The sequence below is a fragment of the Boleophthalmus pectinirostris genome, unplaced genomic scaffold (assembly GCF_026225935.1).
Source record: "Boleophthalmus pectinirostris isolate CB_2022bp ecotype Guang Dong unplaced genomic scaffold, ASM2622593v1 HiC_scaffold_21, whole genome shotgun sequence".
Lineage (NCBI taxonomy): Eukaryota > Metazoa > Chordata > Actinopteri > Gobiiformes > Gobiidae > Boleophthalmus > Boleophthalmus pectinirostris.
Genome location: NW_026571175.1, coordinates 31988051 through 32007415, shown reverse-complemented (window position 1 = coordinate 32007415; position 19365 = coordinate 31988051). Strand labels below are relative to the sequence as shown.

At 38.6% G+C, this 19365-nt stretch overlaps 1 protein-coding gene across 1 annotated transcript in view; it reads left to right on the top strand.

Annotated features, from left to right (window-relative positions):
- Positions 1-19365, top strand: part of thsd7aa (thrombospondin, type I, domain containing 7Aa) — a 437777-nt gene that overhangs the window by 197157 nt on the left and 221255 nt on the right. The window contains exons 4-5 of the mRNA XM_055157370.1: positions 7675-7923; positions 17034-17227. Of these exons, the coding sequence (XP_055013345.1) occupies positions 7675-7923; positions 17034-17227 (443 nt within the window). The remainder of the gene's footprint in view (positions 1-7674; positions 7924-17033; positions 17228-19365) is intronic.

The following is a 19365-nucleotide window of genomic DNA, read 5'->3' as shown; positions in this document are numbered from 1 at the left end:
ACCATTCATCAGCAGTTACAGATAGGGGCAGTTTTTTTGTTTTTTTTCAGCTAGAGCCGGAGTTGATGGAGCCGGAAGCGCGCCCATGCCCACTTCCTATTTGGAATGCGACGGTGAGCTAGTCTACAGTATTTGAATAACAGAGAAACATTACTGTGAGCAGGTTTGCATTTCCACAAACTTGACTCTCATGTGGCCTTGGGGACTTTTCTTATATATATATATATATATCTCTCTATTAACACGGAATCACTATTTTACTGCACTGGTAGAAAGTTTGACACCTCCATTGCTTTACCTGAAATATTCCCCAGTGCTAAAGATATATCAATATCTATATCAATGGAGACAAGCAGGAGAGTTCCCTAGCATCTCATCTTTTTATTATTGCATGATGAGTTTGGTTCCAGGCTGTTATTCCAATATGCCACTATTTAGACCAGGGGTGTCAAACTCATTTTGGTCCGGGGGCCGTATCCAACCTACTTTGATCCCAAAGGGGCCGGATCAGAAAACTCATGGCATATAAACCCCAAAAATAACAATAACTTCAAATATTTCTGCAGAGAAATGCAAATCTATTACAGAAATCTTTTTTAATTGATGAACTCTTTCTTATTATAATATTATAATATTATGAACAACCTGAAACTTGAAGAAAAATTCAATTTCAACACAATGTTTTAACAATAACTTGTATGCAAACAGGAATAAGTCAATTTTTCTTGGAAAATCCTGCACTCTGCGTCCACTTTTCTCATGTTGGACATTTTGTTGATGAGGGTGTCACGGTCAACAGTCAAAACGATCGTCCTTTAAGAGCGTTTGGAAAGAGACAAGTCTTCATTTGTGCTGCTCTGGTGGGAGGGGCCACGTACAGAGACGCTGGAGACACTGATATGCTCAGCACCACAGAAAATTACCAATATTTTTAATAGAAAATATAATTAAAAATATTTTAGTAGAAAATCACCCAAGGGCCACATTAAAGGTCTTGGAGGGCCGGCTCTGGCCCCCGGGCCTTATGTTTGACACCTGTGATTTAGACATTGACGTCTAATTATCAGATTGGCAGCATAAACATTTCTTTTCAAGCGTCCCACTACATCTACATTGTTTGTTTTTTTTCATTGTTGGAGTAGCGGCACTTTACTATTTTTCAAACATTCTGCTTTTATATAGTGTTAATGTGACAGCCTATTATACTTTGTGCTCCCGTATATCATTGATCAGAGAATATCAGACAGTGAGAAAATGTCCTAACTGAGCCGTGGGAAACAGTCATGTATTTAAAAAAAAAAAAAAAGAGCATAGGCCAGACTTTGGGAAAATATCTCATCTAAAACCGAGGCTGCATGGGCCCGTTGTGCTTCCTTCATTCTGTGTCGGAACAGCGATACTAAAAAGTGTCGCAAAACCAGCATGTCTAAATAGAGGCATGTCGTAATGAAGGGATGTCGAAATAAGCCCCGATGAGTTTACAAACGACAAGAACTTGCATGCTAACTCGGGATGCAACGATATCCAAATCTCTCTGTACGATATTATCACGATGTACATCTCAGGATACGATATTTATTGCGATATTTTGGAGAAGCTGATATAATTGTAGATGGGACACTTTTTTGCTTTTAAAATACCTTGACATGATTTTAGTGTGAATTATTATTATTATTTTTTATTTATTTATGTTTATTAAGGACATCACAATCGCATTAGACAAGCCAGATGCATTGCTTTGAGTGTTTTAGCACAAGTGCTAGTTTTCAACACCTGTCCATATAAAAATATAAACTACATGCATAAAAACAGAAAGTACAAGACACATAAATTACATACAGATAAAATATATACAGTAGATTTTCAGTGGATGCAGTTTTGACTGGAAACATACAATAACTTTAATTTCCTTTTAAATTTGTTGTAGTTGGTTTCCAATTTTAAATGAGCTGTTAAACCGTTCCACAGACTAGGCCCTTTAAAAGAGAACGAGGACTGACCAAGAGTCGTCCTGTACCTGAGAACAACACAATCACCACTAGTAGCGCCTCTTGTGTTCGCTCTGTGTGAACATTTTATGGTCCTGGCAAATTCTGAGTGTAATGGTGTATTGCGGTTAAGACACTTAAAAAATAATTTAAGATTGTTAAAATTGATAAAATTTTCAAAGTTAAAAAGTTGATGTTTCTTTGTAATTTCACAGTGGTGCCAGTTTTTGGGCTTTTTGTCAAAGATCTTAAGGGTCAGTTTGTATAATGAACAAAGCGGTTTTAATGTAGTTGAGGAGGCCTGGGACCATGAGGTGATACAATAAGACAGATGAGAGAAGATCATTGTGTTCATGAATATTTTAGAAGTGTGGAGCGATAGATCTTTACGTATGAAACGAAAGCAACTGAGACTAATCACTATTACGGTCATAATCCCAAGAATCCAAGTAAAAAAACATACTACTTTGTGTTTTCAGCGCTGAAATGAATCATGGGATATGTAGTTCCCGATGTTTATAAGCTATTGCAGCTGTAAAACCATGCATTTAAGCAAAGGAACTTGTGATTCGATATATTGCGACGATATTATTGAGAGAGTTTTGACGATACGATATTACAATATTTCGGTTATTTTTACTTTTTTTTTTTACATTTTTACCCTAAGAGCTGCTTTTACACTTTCACTGGAATAACACAAATTTGACTGTAAAATATTTAAAAATGCGATTGCCTCATTACGTTTCTTCACTTTGCAGAATCACATAAAATAATTCTCCAAATAAGTGACCACGTGTTTACACTGCGGGAATGAAATCATGTAAAAACATCATGACCGCACGCTGCTCACTACAAATAAAGCAGGGCCGTTCTGTCCAAAAAACCCAGCAGGAGCGAGCCCACGTTAGACTCTAGCTTATCCGCAACACGTGTGATACCAGATCAGAAGAACCCCGCGGTGTGAGGGCGAATACTGAGGTGAGAGCGAGCTAAAAGTTTACCCAAAATGTCATTATTATTCTAAAACCGTACAGGGTTTGTTTGTTTACTCGAGTTTAGTGTTTATGCCGCTGTGGCATTTTGGAACTTGGAGAGACTGCAGAGGTTTTGAGAGGAAGAAAAGTTGGAGTTTGGGAGGATACGAAGTTATTCACTGCAAAGATATAGCCCTGGTTAAAATAAATTGGATTTGCTAAAAATAACTGGGTTTTAGTATCGAATTAACAGAGCACAAACTTTTCTGATGGGGAGTTCTATTATACTGTAGTTTGCCTGGAATGTTCCGCAGTATGGCATTATACTTATCGATGTTGCAGTCGCTCAAGTGATACTACAGTTGATACAGCTGATGATATCAATAGTCTCTGGTGGTGCGAATGCTGAGGCTTTCTTAGACTTAATGTTATTAGGTTATTTTTTCAGACCAAGATTTTTTTTTTCATACACAGGAGTTTGTTTCTTAGAGTTTAATTTGAGTTTTATTTTAACACAGTCTGAGCAGAACAGGTGAGCAGAACTGTGCTGTTGAACAAGTCCTAACATTACAACAACAACTAGCATGCTAACAGTGCATTACTTCCTGTTTTGCGGCTGATTTAAAGTCTTTCTGATTAGATATAGACAGTACCAGCCTCAATTTGATTGTAATAGCTGTTTTTACAAGACACAGTGCTGGAAAATACAAATCCTTTACAGTATTTTTCGGACTATAAGTCACACTTAAAATCCTTTAATTTTCTCAAAAATCGACAGTGCGCCTTATGTATTAATGACTGTTGTGCTTAGTGACCTCAAAAATATGTTTTAGTACGACTTTGGTAAACTATGAAGCCGCACCGCTTGATGATTGTCTGAGCATTACGACTACTGTAGTCAGGAGCCTCGTGGAGTTATTCTGACAGAAGCTGAAGCATCAGGCACAAAGTATGAGCTGTTCTTTTCAGCGCTTATATGTGGTTTTAAGTTTTTTATTTGTTTTTTTTTCTGTAAAACGTAAACAAATGTGCACAAATGTGTGCAAACTTAAATTATCCAGCAATATTCACCAAGACAAATTATGCCACAATCTGCATTGTGGATGCCTGGGCCAAGGTCTCAAGTGTCGCCCGTTCGTTTTGCTTAATGCGTCTTATAATCCAGTGCGTCATATGTATGAAAATAGACAAGAGAATTCAGCATTACTGATAATGTGCCTGATAATATCTTATAGGTAGAAGGTACTATGTGAGCTTTGACCTTCTAAATGTAAATATTATATAACTACTGTCATAATCAAAATACACTCAGTCAATCCAAGTTTCCTCAAACATGCACAAATCAAACACAACTTCAGGTGAGTAAATAGTATGAATGGGACGAGACACAATTTCCATGAGACGAGGTATGAGATTGGATCCATGAGAACAAGACAAGACTAGATTTTAACATAATTCCTAATAAATTCCTGTAAATTTAACAGTTCGGTTTCCAATTTTGACCTCACAATTTTTTTATTTATTTGATTTTGTATGTTAGTTTCCATTCTTGTGCTGCTTTTTGGAACTGTAAGAGATGTAACTCACCAACATATGGCCCTTTTTGTCCAATCCAAATGTAAACACTTGGGGATCTTGTGGCAGTTTTGTCTTGTGAGATCTTCTTGCCCGAGATCCTGCACCATCCCTAGTTTATAGCGAGGGGAAAAAAGCTCTGAAAAACCATGCTTTTTCAGTTCATCCACCTGAAGAATCCACCTGGATGAGCCGCAAAACAATTCACCTGAAAAAACATTTGCGCAGTTTGACAGAATTGAATTTACTGCTGAAAATTACTTGTCCAAAAGAAGTGTTTTTTTTTAATTATCATTGTGCTGATAAATCCCGTTTGAAATTTTAGTATCATGGCAACAGTGTGTGAGAAAACTAGATCTAAAATATTCAAATTCAATTTTCTATCTAACTTTTCACATTTGATAAGAGGTCATGTGGAAGTCATGAAAACGTACTTAATATTTATTCCTTTTATATAAATATTTGAGCGTATTTTACCCACACTGGGAGATTTCACACTGAGACTTTGACCAATAACTATTAATAAATCATTTCTGCATATTATTATCAGGCGAGTAGCAACAGTCGTCTCTGTCTTTCATTAGTTTAATTGTTTTTGGATGTGAATTTTCTGCCAATTCCCAAATATGTTCTTTGTGAAGCGATCGGTGAGTCATCTGTTCCCTCATATCTGAAGCGGGATGTGGTTTTTGGAACAAGAATACGATGCACAAAATGGATACTCGTCGTTTTTGGCTAAGATTAGACAGAACATTGGCTCCGAGCGTTTTAAGATAGGAACATTGTACTCCCCGTTTGAACGCGTTCCAATAAGATAAAGATGTTTACAGTCATCCGCGCATATATTTAAATGCAAATGTTCGTATTGCGTAACCGGCCGCTTTCATTTGAACAAAAACTAAAAAATAACGGCACCTTAATTAGCCGGAAAAACACGAACAAAGACTCAGTTTTTAATGAGTCAGGCTTGGGGTGACAGTGGAGAAGTGGATTGTGACCTAACCGTGGGATCGCTGCTTTAAATCTGAGTGCTTTTTAGTCCTTCGGGAAAACACTTCACCCATGTGCAGCTGGGAGCAACAGGAGTCTGGCTACCTGCTAAATCCAGACTGAGCTCTCTCTGTTTTATTTTTTATTTTTATACAGATTAAAGGGCCCTTCTCATGCGAAATCAACTTTTCAGAGCTTCCTATATGGAGTAAGAAAGCTGTCAAAAATATTCGTGCGCATAAAACAGAAATCCGTGCATATTTGGCTGTAGTTGCGCATAAAATAAATATTTGTAAACTCTCAAATGAGTCCAGTCGTACATAAAATATATTGTGTGTATTTTATCCATCAGAATACGAATTGAAAAATTACGACGTCATGAATTACAATCACGAAATGAAAATTTACGATTACGCTTTCATCAGTACGAATACGAATTCACAGACGGAACTTTACTGTCAAAAATACGTCATCACTTCACAGACATTATCCATCGAGCAGAAGAAACATCGATCAAGATCAAGACTGTGCAGCTCAAGTTTGTAGCAGAGGGTAAAAACAGAGTAAAAGCACAAGAAGCTACAACAGAACAACAAGTGGGTTAATTAAAATCTATTGTAAAAATGTCTTGAATTCGGGAACCGAACGCTGCTGTATAATATTGTGTAGAAACACCTCCTTTGAACGGGAAATTGCACCTATATGTTAGATAACATAGTGGTAGCCAAAGTGGTTTTTAGAGTGACTCTGTGTTTTTTTTAACAAATTGCAGCATATTTCTGCCACCCTCCCTCTAAAACTGCTACAACGATGACGCGGCAGATACACCTATATCGCGTTTGACGTAGCAGAAAGCGCTTCGTACCCGCCCCCCAAGACGATATAAGATATTACTAGTTGGACTAGTTCTGGCTTAGTCTTGGTCTAGTCCTGGTTTAGACTTGGTTTAGTTTTTTTACTGTGGGCAGTAGCTCCGTTGGTAGAGCATTCGCCCACTGATCTGAAGCTTGGAGGTTTGAATCCCGGTCTCGACATAAAACATCACAGGTTGAGCGGTCAGATCCACTGACCCACAGGTTGGCTGATGGGATTTCAGCTCCCACAGATGAATGCTGCCGTTGTGTCCTTGGGCAAGACACTTAACCCACAGTGTCTGCGTACGCTGGTGTGTGAATGTGTGTGTGAATGGGTGAGTGGTTCCTTGTTGTAAAGTGCTTTGAGTGCCTTGAAGGTGGAAAAAGCGCTATAGAAAAATGTGACCTTGTACTAGTTTTGATTTAGTCTTTTACTAGTCTTGGTTTAGTCTTGTACTAGTTCTGGTTTAGTCTTGGTTTAGTCTTGTACTAGTTCTGGTTTAGTCTTGGTTTAGTCTTGTACTAGTTTTGATTTAGTCTTGGTTTAGTCTTGTACTAGTTCTGGTTTAGTCTTGGTTTAGTCTTGTACTAGTTTTGATTTAGTCCTGGTTTAGTCTTGGTTTAGTTTTTTACTAGTCTTGGTTTAATCTTGTACTAGTTCTGGTTTAGTCTTGGTTTAGTCTTGTACTAGTTTTGATTTAGTCTTGGTTTAGTCTTGTACTAGTTCTGGTTTAGTCTTGTACTAGTTCTGGTTTAGTCCTGGTTTAGTCTTGGTTTAGTTTTTTACTAGTCCTGGTTTAGTCTTGGTTTAGTTTTTTACTAGTCTTGGTTTAGTCTTGTACTAGTTCTGGTTTAGTCTTGGTTTAGTCTTGTACTAGTTCTGGTTTAGTCTTGGTTTAGTCTTGTACTAGTTTTGATTTAGTCTTGTTTAGTCTTAGTTTTGCTGTCTTGTTTAGTCTTGTTCTAGTTCTTTTAGTCTTGTTTAGTCTTGTACTAGTTCTGGTTTAGTCTTGGTTTAGTTGTACTAGTTTTGATTTAGTCTTGGTTTAGTCTTGTACTAGTTTTGATTTAGTCTTTTACTAGTCTTGGTTTAGTCTTGTTCTACTTCTGGTTTAGTCTTGGTCTAGTCCCAGTTCAGTTCTCTTTAGTTCCAGATATACAGTAGTATAATTCTGCTGTGTACAAGTGTGAACCCAACCATAAAATGAAGTGGCCTTAATATAGAGCCAACTTTTTTCAGTATAATTTGACTCCACCACACTTCTTAATTCCCTGTTTCTTCTCCTCCTGTAGCTTCTGCGCAGACGCCTCTCTCCCGGTCACGTACCAGGCCTGCGTCATGTCCAAAGACTGCGAGGTCACAGACTGGTCCGAGTGGTCGGCCTGTTCTAAAGAGTGCTACGACCCGAACGGACCCACGGGAGAACGCGCCCGCACCCGTAAAGTCACGCAGTTCCCCGTGGGGCAGGGAGCAGGGTGCCCCGAGCTGGAGGAGCGAGAGGACTGCACCCCCCAAGGAGACAAAGTGCCCCCCTGTATAGTGTAAGTAACAGCTCTAGTATCCAATTAAATCTTTTATTAAATGGGCTAATGGTCATGTGTCTGTAGTAAATGAAAAATGGTCAGACGTGTTGCTTTAATGTTACATCAGCTGCTCATCTGGGGATCATTTTACATCTTAGATCGATGTCCTTGCTTTGGATAGAAAGTTCCACAGCATTTTCCTGGTAAAGCTCAAATGATATCTCTCTGTCAAGCCCAGTCAAACGTGATCATCCGCTCAGATTTTTTTTCAGGCTACATTTATATGACGATGATCCGAACAGAAGATGCAAAATTAGCTTCGTGTCTTCACTTTTTATTCCGTGTTTAGACAAGCGTTTTCAGGAGGAAATCTGCGTGCATACGGTGAAGCAAAAGTGTGTGGAATTCAGTTGGATATGTATGCCAGGCAGCGAGGTGGTGACACTAGGTGATAGGGATGGGCATTTGATTAAATTTTCTTAATCGATTGTCGAGAGGATTAACGATCGATTATCGATTAATCATTAACGTTTTTATATTAAAATGATCATCATTATTATTACTATTTGCACTTCTAATCTGCATAAATAAATTCAACTTTACGACATATAAACTGTAACCACTCTAGAGCCACATCAGCCCGTTTGACATTATAATGTGTTTAATGCAGCTTTGCACAAGTCTCACAGAAACGAAACTTAAAATCACATCGCTAATTTGTATAAACTAAGCGAAGAAAAAAAAAAAACAGCTCTTGTGCACTGACTCAGGTGAATACAGGTTAGTGTGACCATATTTGCTTTTGTCAAAACCAGGACACCGTACGGGGGGAGGGAGGTGGGGACTCGTCATCGACATTGAGCGACTCTCTCCTGGCAAAACTTTTTCCCACTGGACACCGAAACATATGTTCTGCTTTATACACTGTGCACATGGACTCCCACTTGTCCCGAACGCAACGGAAAGCATGGAATTTCTTGTACAAATCATCGTTAAATACGCATTTGCGCTTTGGCACGTTGCAGACTGACTGACTGTTTGTGTTTGCTTGCTCCTTCTGAGTGCAGAGACACATGTACGGACCCGTTTGGTCACGCTACGCACAGCAACCTACATTCGGTTTGTCTATTAAAATGAACATAATCGATGAAATTCTTAAAGATCAATTATCAATTAATCGACTAATCATGCCCATCCCTACTAGGTGGTGATGTATGTGACGTAAACGCGTATGTGACGTGAGCAGATCTGACCAGAGTTTTGCGTCTTGGGCAGTGTAGACGGAAACACTACAGCGGAGTGTATTCAGCTTTTCCACTCTGGAGGGTGGTTTTAGATTTTTGCATTTTTAAGCCCCAAAAACGCCGTAACTGTCCAAACAAAAGGCACTTCAGATAAAATATTTTGTCGTTTTTACCCGCAAGTGTTCTCGTGTAAACAGGCCCTCAGTGAGATCATGTGCCTGAAAATACAGAAGGATATCTGTCTGTATTTATTATACAGATCCACATCCGCCACTGGTACAGCGATGAGTCTGGATTTATCTGGGCAATGAGATCACTGGATCATTTACAAAAAACAAAACAAAAAAACAGGCAAGCACAATGAACAAATGTTTCATATATAACTAAACATAAAATACTTTGAATTGTATGCATTCTTACAGGGAGAAGGGCCACATTTCCACAGTTCTAACCTGTAACTTAGAGTTTTATTTGTATAAGTGACCACTACTTTAAAGAAAAATATATGCATCTACAGCCACTTTAAGTAAATCAAAGTAGTTTAAATCGAGCGGTGGATAGGTACTTTGGAAGTGGAAGAAACCAACCAACAAATAAATAAATAAATAAATAAATAATGACCAAAAATTCTGCATTTTGTTGTGAATATAAACAGCTAAAGAGGTAGTAAATAACAGCGACTTTATACGTACCATCTGCTCTCACCACTCAAGGCTAATTTTGCGACTTGGCTCAATAATGTGACAATGGAGCCGACCCAGGTCTGTCCCGGCCTCTGCACTAAAACACATTGATTCTGCATTAGTCACTCTTATGTGTCCTCTGCCCATTTGAGCCGTATAAATCATACACCATAATGCAAAAGGGTTCCCAACATGCGGTGTGCACCCGGGTCCTGGTTTTATGGGGTATATTTATGGAGGACATTGGTTTCCTGTGCCTATAAAACCGCGCTCTAAAAAGAGGAAGGCGTCTGCAGGGTTATAGGACAGGCCAGTCATAATGTCGGACGGTAAATCAGAAGCTGCACTGATTTTAATGCAGGGTAAAGGTGATGTCAGTTCATGCAGTCTGTTTATTTTACTATATTATTTATATTATATATATTATATATATACTATATATTTTTTTTTTATTAATTTTATTTTATGTAATTTTTATTTATTTGATTTGATTTGATGTATTTTTTATTAAATTTTATTTTATTATATTTTTTATTTAATTATTTTATTTTATTTTATGCATTTTCATTAGAATTTAAGTTATTTATTTAACTTTATTTTACGTTTTTTTTGTTTTTGTTTTTTATTTATTTATTTATTTATTCATTTATATCGGCCTGTTGTAAATGTTTGTGGGTCTTTGGGATATAAAAATTTGTTTTTTACAGTTATATAATGTAGTAATTATCTTGAAAAGTAAGTATCTTTTGAAAGTGACCTGATTTTTACTTCTTTACATAGAATGGTCCACAGTTGGTTTGGTAGACCTGGTTTAGACCTGGTTTAGTCCTGGTTTAGTCCTTGTTTAGTCCTGGTTTAGATTTGGTTTAGACCTGGTTTAGTCCTGGTTTAGTCCTGGTTTAAACCTGGTTTAGTCCTGGTTTAAACCTGGTTTAGTCCTGGTTTAGACCTGGTTTAGACCTGGTCTAGACCTGGTTTAGACCTGGTGTAGACCTGGTGTAGACCTGGTTTAGTCCTGGTTTAGTCCTGGTTTAAACCTGGTTTAGTCCTGGTTTAAACCTGGTTTAGTCCTGGTTTAGACCTGGTTTAGACCTGGTCTAGACCTGGTTTAGACCTGGTGTAGACCTGGTTTAGTCCTGGTTTAGTCCTGGTTTTAGTCCTGGTTTAGCCCAAAATGTAAAAACAGGAAAACACCACCATGTAATCCATTTATTCCAACAAAGTAACTGTAATCCAATTACCACTCAATGAAACAGTAACTGTAACTGAATACAGTTACTCATAATTTGTACTCTGATTACATAACTCCGGTACATGTAATCTGTTACTCCCCAACACTGCTAATAGCTTTATAAATTTTAAAAACAAGTCAGAAATAGCTAAAATTTACAAAAATACTCAATTCAAAACACAATTAAACTACTCATATATAGACACATAACAGTCTATCGTCTTTCTCTACATTATTTTCCTACAATTAATACCTAAAAACGATATACAATAGTCTTTTCTCACCTATTTTTGACAGATAATTCTCTTCTCGGGCCAAGTTCAAACCTAATCAAGTCCCACTCCCAGTAAAAAACATGTAAATCATACCCACACAAAGAGAATCAGCTGGATTTAAAGAGACTCCCATCTGGACAGCTGAAAGGTCCAGGATTTGTCCCAGTCCCAGGGGCCCCGTAGTCCTCCCCCCCCCCGGGCCCCTGCCTCATACATAAACAAGCTTTTATGAGTCAATCCCATTACGAGGGCGCGGGTTCTATTCTGTGGACGTATAGGGCGACGTATACAAAGTCTTTACGTTCTTCTTATGGGACTAACACATGGCAGAAGTCCTTTAGGCTACTGTACACAAGAGGAAGAAGTGACCTCTCAGACATGAAGAGCTATAGTGTCTGGCCTCAACAATACGCTCTCTGTATGTGGGACAGTCCATGCATTGAAAACTGAATTGTAAATGCGGGTGTTACGTAACGGATGTCAAGTGGGGAAAGTATAAAACAAAAATCTTGCAATATCGAAGTCTGTTGAGGACTGAAAGCTCCTCCGTCTAACTAGATTATTACATGTTCGGAGCAATAAAATCTGAACAGAGAAGAAGCGTTTTTATAATACTCTTGCCTCCCGAAATGATAACGATAAAATCTTAGTATGAACTGAATGTCGTAATAATGTTTGTGTATCTGCCGGATGATAATGTGAGCAGAAAACGCACGCCGAGGTTCTTGTAGAGCTGCAAATGCAAAGGAACAGTAAGACAAAAAGTGAAAAAAATGCATCGCAAACTCAAATGGCCGTTGTCCAAAAGCTTATAGATAGAGTTTGTCTCATTCTCAGATTATGAAGCTTCCAGAATTCACTAGATCTGATTCATGACTGGCTCCTGGTGCTTGAGTAGTCAGGCTGGTGCCACCTAGTGCCTCCGCTCAATTTCATTTCTCTCCAGTGACTAGGTCAGGAATCAGAATACACTAGACGATTTGCAAGAACCTCGAAAGTTGTAGATCGTGCACCGGCCAATCGGCGAAGAGTTGTGAAGCCCTGACGTCAAACTCAAACGTCTGTCTGGGAGCAGCACAACAGTAAACAAAGCGTCGAGATGGATGTAGACGCAGACAGACATTCTGTGTTGGCGACGATTCCCGAGATCGAGGATTTAAAGTCGGAACAAACTCTTCTAATCACATGTACCCATTGCACTCGGAGTTGTGCGTCAGTGGGGAAATAATGAAAACTGAGGTGTGGTTGTAACAGTGACATGGAGATGAAGAAAACTGGGACATTTTCTTATTTTTCCTAGACCATCACAAACAGAGCCTGCCGGAAGTTGTCATTGCATGTTTCCAAATGTCTTCTTGGTTTGTGACGATTAGTCCTGGTTTGGTCCTGGTTTGGTCCTGGTTCAGTTCTGGTTTAGACCTGCTTTAAACCTGGTTTAGACCGGGTTTAGTCCTGGTTTATCTCTGGTTCAGTTCTGGTCTAGTCCTGGTTTAGACCTGGTTTAGTGTTCCTGGTTCAATTCTGGTTTAGACCTCGTTTAGCCCTGGTTTAGTCCTGGTTTAGACCTGGTTTAGTCCTGGTTCAGTTCTGGTTTACTTCTGGTTTAGTCCTGGTTTAGACCTGGTTTAGACCTGGTTCAGTGTTCCTGGTTCAATTCTGGTTTAGACCTGGTTTAGTCCTGGTTTAGACCTGGTTGAGTCCTGGTTAAGTTCTAGTTTACTCCTGGTTTAGTCCTGGTTTAGTCCTGGTTTAGTCCTGGTTTAGTCCTGGTTTAGTCCTGGTTTAGTCCTGGTTTAGCTCTGGTTCAGTTCTGGTCTAGTCCTGGTTTAGACCTGGTTTAGTCCTGGTTTAGTGGTTCTGGTTTAGTTCTGGTTTAGATCTCCTGGTTTAGTCCTGGTTTAGTCCTGGTTTAGACCTGGTTTAGTCCTGGTTTAGTTCCTGGTTTACTGGTCTGGTTTAGTCCTGGTTTAGACCTGGTTTAGTGTTCCTGGTTTAATTCTGGTTTAGTAGTCCCTGGTTTGGTCCTGGTTTAGTCCTGGTTTAGACCTGGTTGAGTCCTGGTTAAGTTCTAGTTTACTCCTGGTTTAGTCCTGGTTTAGCACTGATTTAGTCCTGGTTTAGACCTGGTTTAGTCCTGGTTTAGCACTGATTTAGTCCTGGTTTAGACCTGGTTTAGTCCTGGTTTAGACTGGTTTAGTTTAGTCCTGGTTTTGGTTTAGACCTGGTTTAGTCGTGGTTTAGACCTGGTTTAGTCCTGGTTCAGTCCATATACGGTGCAAAAGTTCAACATCTTCGCAGTGATTTTGGTGAGAGTAACTTAAAGTGCTGCAGTAGGCCTGTAAAGTCTTTTATTTTAAATACAGCAATATTATAATGTAATGAATTACTTTGAAATGACAGTAAGAAGTCATAAATAACACATTACAGTTTTGAAGTAACTTGCCCAACAGTGGATTTGAGCCTGTGCACCTCGTATTTAGGATCAAGATGTATAAACAAGTGGACCAAGACAGTGCGACGTTGTCCACATCGAGTTCCAAATTAGAAAGTGGAATGTATTTATGGACAAAATAGCGAAATAAAAACACCAGGATCGTGTGGAGCGGGTTAATATGAACATTTTAAGTCCAAAAACGACGAGCCTCAGAGCAGCAGACGCAGAGAAACGGGCGGTCGATGGAGCGGAAGTGAAGTTTAGATTAGCGATGTCTGTTTATATTTACAGCCAGTTTAGGTCACGTTTATGACATTTAAAATCAAAATCTTACACATTATCAAAACTATTCTGTGCACCACTGTAGCCTCGCTGATAACTGTAAACCGTGAAGGTGACATTTACCAATATTTATGACCACAGCCATTAAACATATTTGACATAAATTGATAAACGCGTGTGGGTTTTCAATCAATTCACCAACGTTTTCCATTAAATCAACTATAACCAACTTAATACATTGTGATTTCCAAACTTAAAAAACGCTTTCAGAATAGTTTTCACTCGTTGACATAATAAATAAATTCTCTGCCTGCTTCTTATTGCGTCTAAACTCACCTCTTCGTGCCCTTTGCTTTAACCTGTATTGGACACGTTCCCACAGTTTCACAGGATCAATACAAACAGCATTTATCCAGACCGGCCCCAGTCGATAATCTCAGACCGTACGGCTGTAATTCATCTAAACACATCAGCTCGGTTTTTCTACACATTCTGCATAAAAATATGACATTGATTAAGGTTAATTTATGCGGTGAGTGAGACGCCGTATGGAGCGATGTATAAGTGCAAACACGCTGCACTGGAATGTGAATCTGTTTGGAGGTTAGAAAGAGCCAAGTTTTACAGAAAATAAACACAACAATTTAAGTTTATAATTAGTTGGGTTTAGTAGTAGTAGTAGTAGTAGTAAAAGTTGTAGTAATAGTTGTAGAAGTAGTAGTAATAGTAGTGATTGTAGGGGTAGGAGTAGGGATAGGAGTAGTAGTAGTAGTAGTAGTAGTAGTAGTAGTAGTAGTAGTAGTAGTAGTAGTAGTAGTAGTAGTAGTAGTAGTAGTAGTAGTAGTAGTAGTAGTAGTAGTAGTAGTAGTAGTAGTAGTAGTAGTAGTAGTAGTAGTAGTAGTAGTAGTAGTAGTAGTAGTAGTAGTAGTAGTAGTAGTAGTAGTAGTAGTAGTAGTAGTAGTAGTAGTAGTAGTAGTAGTAGTAGTAGTAGTAGTAGTAGTAGTAGTAGTAGTAGTAGTAGTAGTAGTAGTAGTAGTAGTAGTAGTAGTAGTAGTAGTAGTAGTAGTAGTAGTAGTAGTAGTAGTAGTAGTAGTAGTAGTAGTAGTAAGTAGTAGTAGTAGTATAGTAGTGATAGTAGTAGGGTAGTAGTAGTAGTAGTAGTAGTAGTAGTAGTAGTAGTAGTAGTAGTAGTAGTAGTAGTAGTAGTAGTAGTAGTAGTAGTAGTAGTAGTAGTAGTAGTAGTAGTAGTAGTATAGTAGTGATAGTAGGGGTAGGAGTAGTAGTAGTAGTAGTAGTAGTAGTAGTAGTAGTAGTAGTAGTAGTAGTAGTAGTGGTAGTAGTAGTAGTAGTGGTAGAAGTAGTAGTAATAGTAGTGATAGTAGGGTAGTAGTAGTAGTAGTAGTAGTAGTAGTAGTAGTAGGTAGTAGTAGTAGTAGTAGTAGTAGTAGAGTAGTAGTAGTAGTAATAGTAGTGATAGTAGGGGTAGGAGTAGTACTAGTAGTAGTAGTAGTAGTAGTAGTAGTAGTAGTAGTAGTAGTAGTAGTAGTAGTAAGTAGTAGGTAGTAGTAGTAGTAGGAGTAGTAGTAGTAGTAGTAGTAGTAGTAGTAGTAGTAGTAGTAGTAGTAGTATAGTAGGGATAGTCGGGGTAGGAGTAGTAGTAGTAGTAGTAGTAGTAGTAGTAGTAGTAGTAGTAGTAGTAGTACGGGTTGTAGTAGTAATAGTAGTAGTAGGAGTAGAGGTAGTAGAAGGTATTATTATTAGCAGCAGTGGAAGAACACAGAATGGATAGAATACTGTAGAGTGTTAGTAGTAGTAGTAGTATTCAGTAGTACTGGGGTTGTAGTAGTATTGTCCTAGTAGTATAGTAATCTCTGACTTTGCCTTCAGCTGAACTAATATAGTACTCTGCCAAATGGAGTACTATATTAGTAGTACTATATTAGTAGTACTATTAGAAGTAGTATTAATAAAAATAATAGTAGTGGTGTAGTAGTATTGTAATAGTAATACTCTGGAAGACCACTGAATGGACTGAGTACTATAGTCATAGTAGTATTAGCAGTAGCTAATAATGAAAATAACAGTAGTGGTCATAGTGGTGGTGGTAGTAATACTGTAAAAGTAGTACTCTAGTAGTACTCTAGTAGTAGTAGTAGAAGTATTTTTAGTTACTTTGTCATTTGTAATAGTATTTCTCTAATCCTTAACTCTGTGTACAGTTACAGCTGGAAGACCACAGAATGGAAGTAGTAGTAGTAGTAGTAGTAGTAGTAGTAGTAGTGTTTAGTTGTAGTATCAGTTGTAGTATTAGCAGTAATGGTAGTATTGTGATAGTAATCCTCTAATCTTTGTCTGTCCATAAAGCTAGAAGAATGGGCCGAGTACTATAGTAGTAGTAGTAGTAGAAGTAGTATTCTAATCTTTGTCTCTGTGTACAGTTACAGCTGGAAAACCACAGAATGGACCAAGTTCTATAGTAGTTGTATTATCAGTTGTAGTATTAGTAGTAAAAGTAGTATAGTAATAGTAGTTCTCTAATCTTTTACTCTGTTTGTACAGTTACAGCTGGAAGACCACAGAATGGACCGAGTACTATAGTAGTAGTCACAGTATGTAGTAGTAGTAGTAGTACTCTAATCTTTGTTTCTCTGTGTACAGTTACAGTTAGTAGACAACAGAATGGACTGAGTACTATAGTAGTAGTCACAGTATGTAGTAGTAGTAGGAGTAGTAGTAATCTAATCTTTGTTTCTCTGTGTACAGTTACAGTTAGCAGACAACAGAATGGACTGAGTACTATAGTAGTATTGGTAGTAGTTTTAGTTGTAGTATTATTTGTTATAGTAGTACTCTAATCCTTGTCTCTATGTACAGTTACAGCTGGAAAACCACCGAATGGACCGAGTACTATAGTAGTAGTCACAGTATGTAGTAGTAGTAGGAGTAGTAGTACTCTAATCTTTGTTTCTCTGTGTACAGTTACAGCTGGAAGACCACCGAATGGACCGAGTGCCGCGTGGACGTGCTGCTGAGCCAACAGGACCGTCGCCGCGGTAACCAGACGGGCCTGTGCGGGGGCGGAGTCCAGAGTCGAGAGGTCTACTGCGTACAATCCAGCTCCGACGCCCCGCCGCCCAACCTCGGGTCACTGCGGAGCAAAGAAGGTACCCACAGTCCGCCCTCCGTTCATTAAGATGCTCACATATCCAACCATTATGTTTAAATATTCATGCGTGTTACAGAGGCCAGAGTGAGCGGGTTAATTATTCATGCGGCAATCTGTGGTTCCGACATATGATTGGTAATAATAACCGGAGAGATGTTCATTTTTATACCACTCAGAATCAATATTAGTTTAGTTTTCATTTGAAGGGACAATGTATAGAGACTTTAAGGGCCCATTAAGGGTCTTATAATGTTTTTTCCTCATCAAAAACAGACCCAGAGTTGCGTTTTGTTTCATTCACACATGTTTAACGCACAAACCCTGCATAGTTAGGCTCGGTTCAACCTTGTGAAGTCATGTGGTAATACAGGAAGTGCTCCCAAGTATTTTAAAATCCATGCACTTTCACTAAAATCATTTGGATGATTTCAGCTCTGGAATTGTCAATCTCTGAACTAAAGGTAAAAGTAGCTGTTAACTTGGAAACTATGACTAACTAACTTATTTTAATACATACATTCCTTCATTCCTGTATTATATTAGTCCATAGATTTAAAAAATACAAGTATAACAGTAGATTTATGTACGTTTATGGAAGTTACCGTATTTTTTGGACTATAAAGCGCATCGGATTATAAGGCGCATTAAGCAAAACAAACAGACGACACTTGAGACTGATCCTTTAGCCCAGGCGTCCACGATCCACTGGCAGATCGTGTCGTAATTCGCCCGGCGTTTCCCCCCTGTCTTGGTGAATGTGCATTATGAATGTGAATGTGTGTGGATAATTTAAGTGTTTTTCTTGTTTGTTTCCTACGAGGAGGACTCAAATATACATTGAGTAATAATGTGTTTAATGCAGCTTTGCGCACACTTGTTTACGTTTTACGGAAACAAAAATTTAAGTCACATGGCTAATTTGCATAAACTATAAGCGCTGAAAAAACAGACCGCTCCCTGTGCGCTGATGCGTTCAGCTTCTGTCGGATTAAGTTACTTCGCGAGGCTCCTGACTACAGTAGCCATAATACTCCGACAATCCATCAAGCGGTGCAGCTTCGTAACATTTTGACAGAATTTTGAGCAACGTGTAGCACATAAAATCAGTTCAAGGTCAGTAAGCACAATCAGAATTAATACATAAGGCGCGTCGGATTATAAAGCGGCAGTAGCTCAGTTGGTAGAGCATTCGCCCACTGATCTAAAGGTTGGTTGGTAGGCTCGAATCACAGGTTGAGCGGTCAGATCCACTGACCCACAGGTTGGCTGGTGTGATTCCAGCTCCCACAGATGAATGTGTCGTTGTGTCCTTGGGCAAGACACTTAACCCACCTTGCCCACAGTGTCTGCGTACACTGGTGTGTGTGTGTGGGTGTGAATGGGTGAGTGGTTCCTTGTTGTAAAGCAATTTGAGTGCCTTGAAGGTGGAAAAGCGCTATAGAAAAATGTGACCATTTACCAAGGCACACTGTCGATTTTTGAGAAAATTAAAGGTTTTTAAGTGCACCTTATAGTCCGAAAAATACGGTAATTAGAACAGTAGTCTGGGTTTTTTTTGGTCTGATATTTCTTGCTTGCCCATAACAATAATCGACCATTCATATAGATATAGAAAAAGACTGGAGCAGCACTTTACAGATACTTCGCTTTGCGTCATGCTGAGGGGTTATGTATGTATGTTTGTCTATGGTGGAGTAGTGTGGTGATACAAAGTGCACATAAGCAAACACTGCCAAATGTCAGAGAACTTATAAAAACAAGAAATGGATTTTGGTAACTCATTTTCAGGAATCTGTGATCAATACAAGTGTTCATGGCCCCAGTTCATTGTTTGATTTTACATAAAACGCCGAAAGTGACTAAAAATGAACTCGCCTGCTGTAGTTCCACGAAATCAGACCGTTTTCTCGTCAAATTGTGACTTCGTGAGCTTCAGACAGAGCAGAGCCTCCAGTTAGCTTCAAATCTTTGGAAGAAAGTCACAGTCACACTAAGAATTTCTGTTTTCCAAGCCATGTTTTTGAGCATCTAGATCGAAAAAATACAAGATAAACAAATTGAATGCTGTACTGTGGAACATTCCAAGCACCAATCATCACATCAGTTACCAGAAAAGTTACACGTTGCATCTTTAATAATGTACTT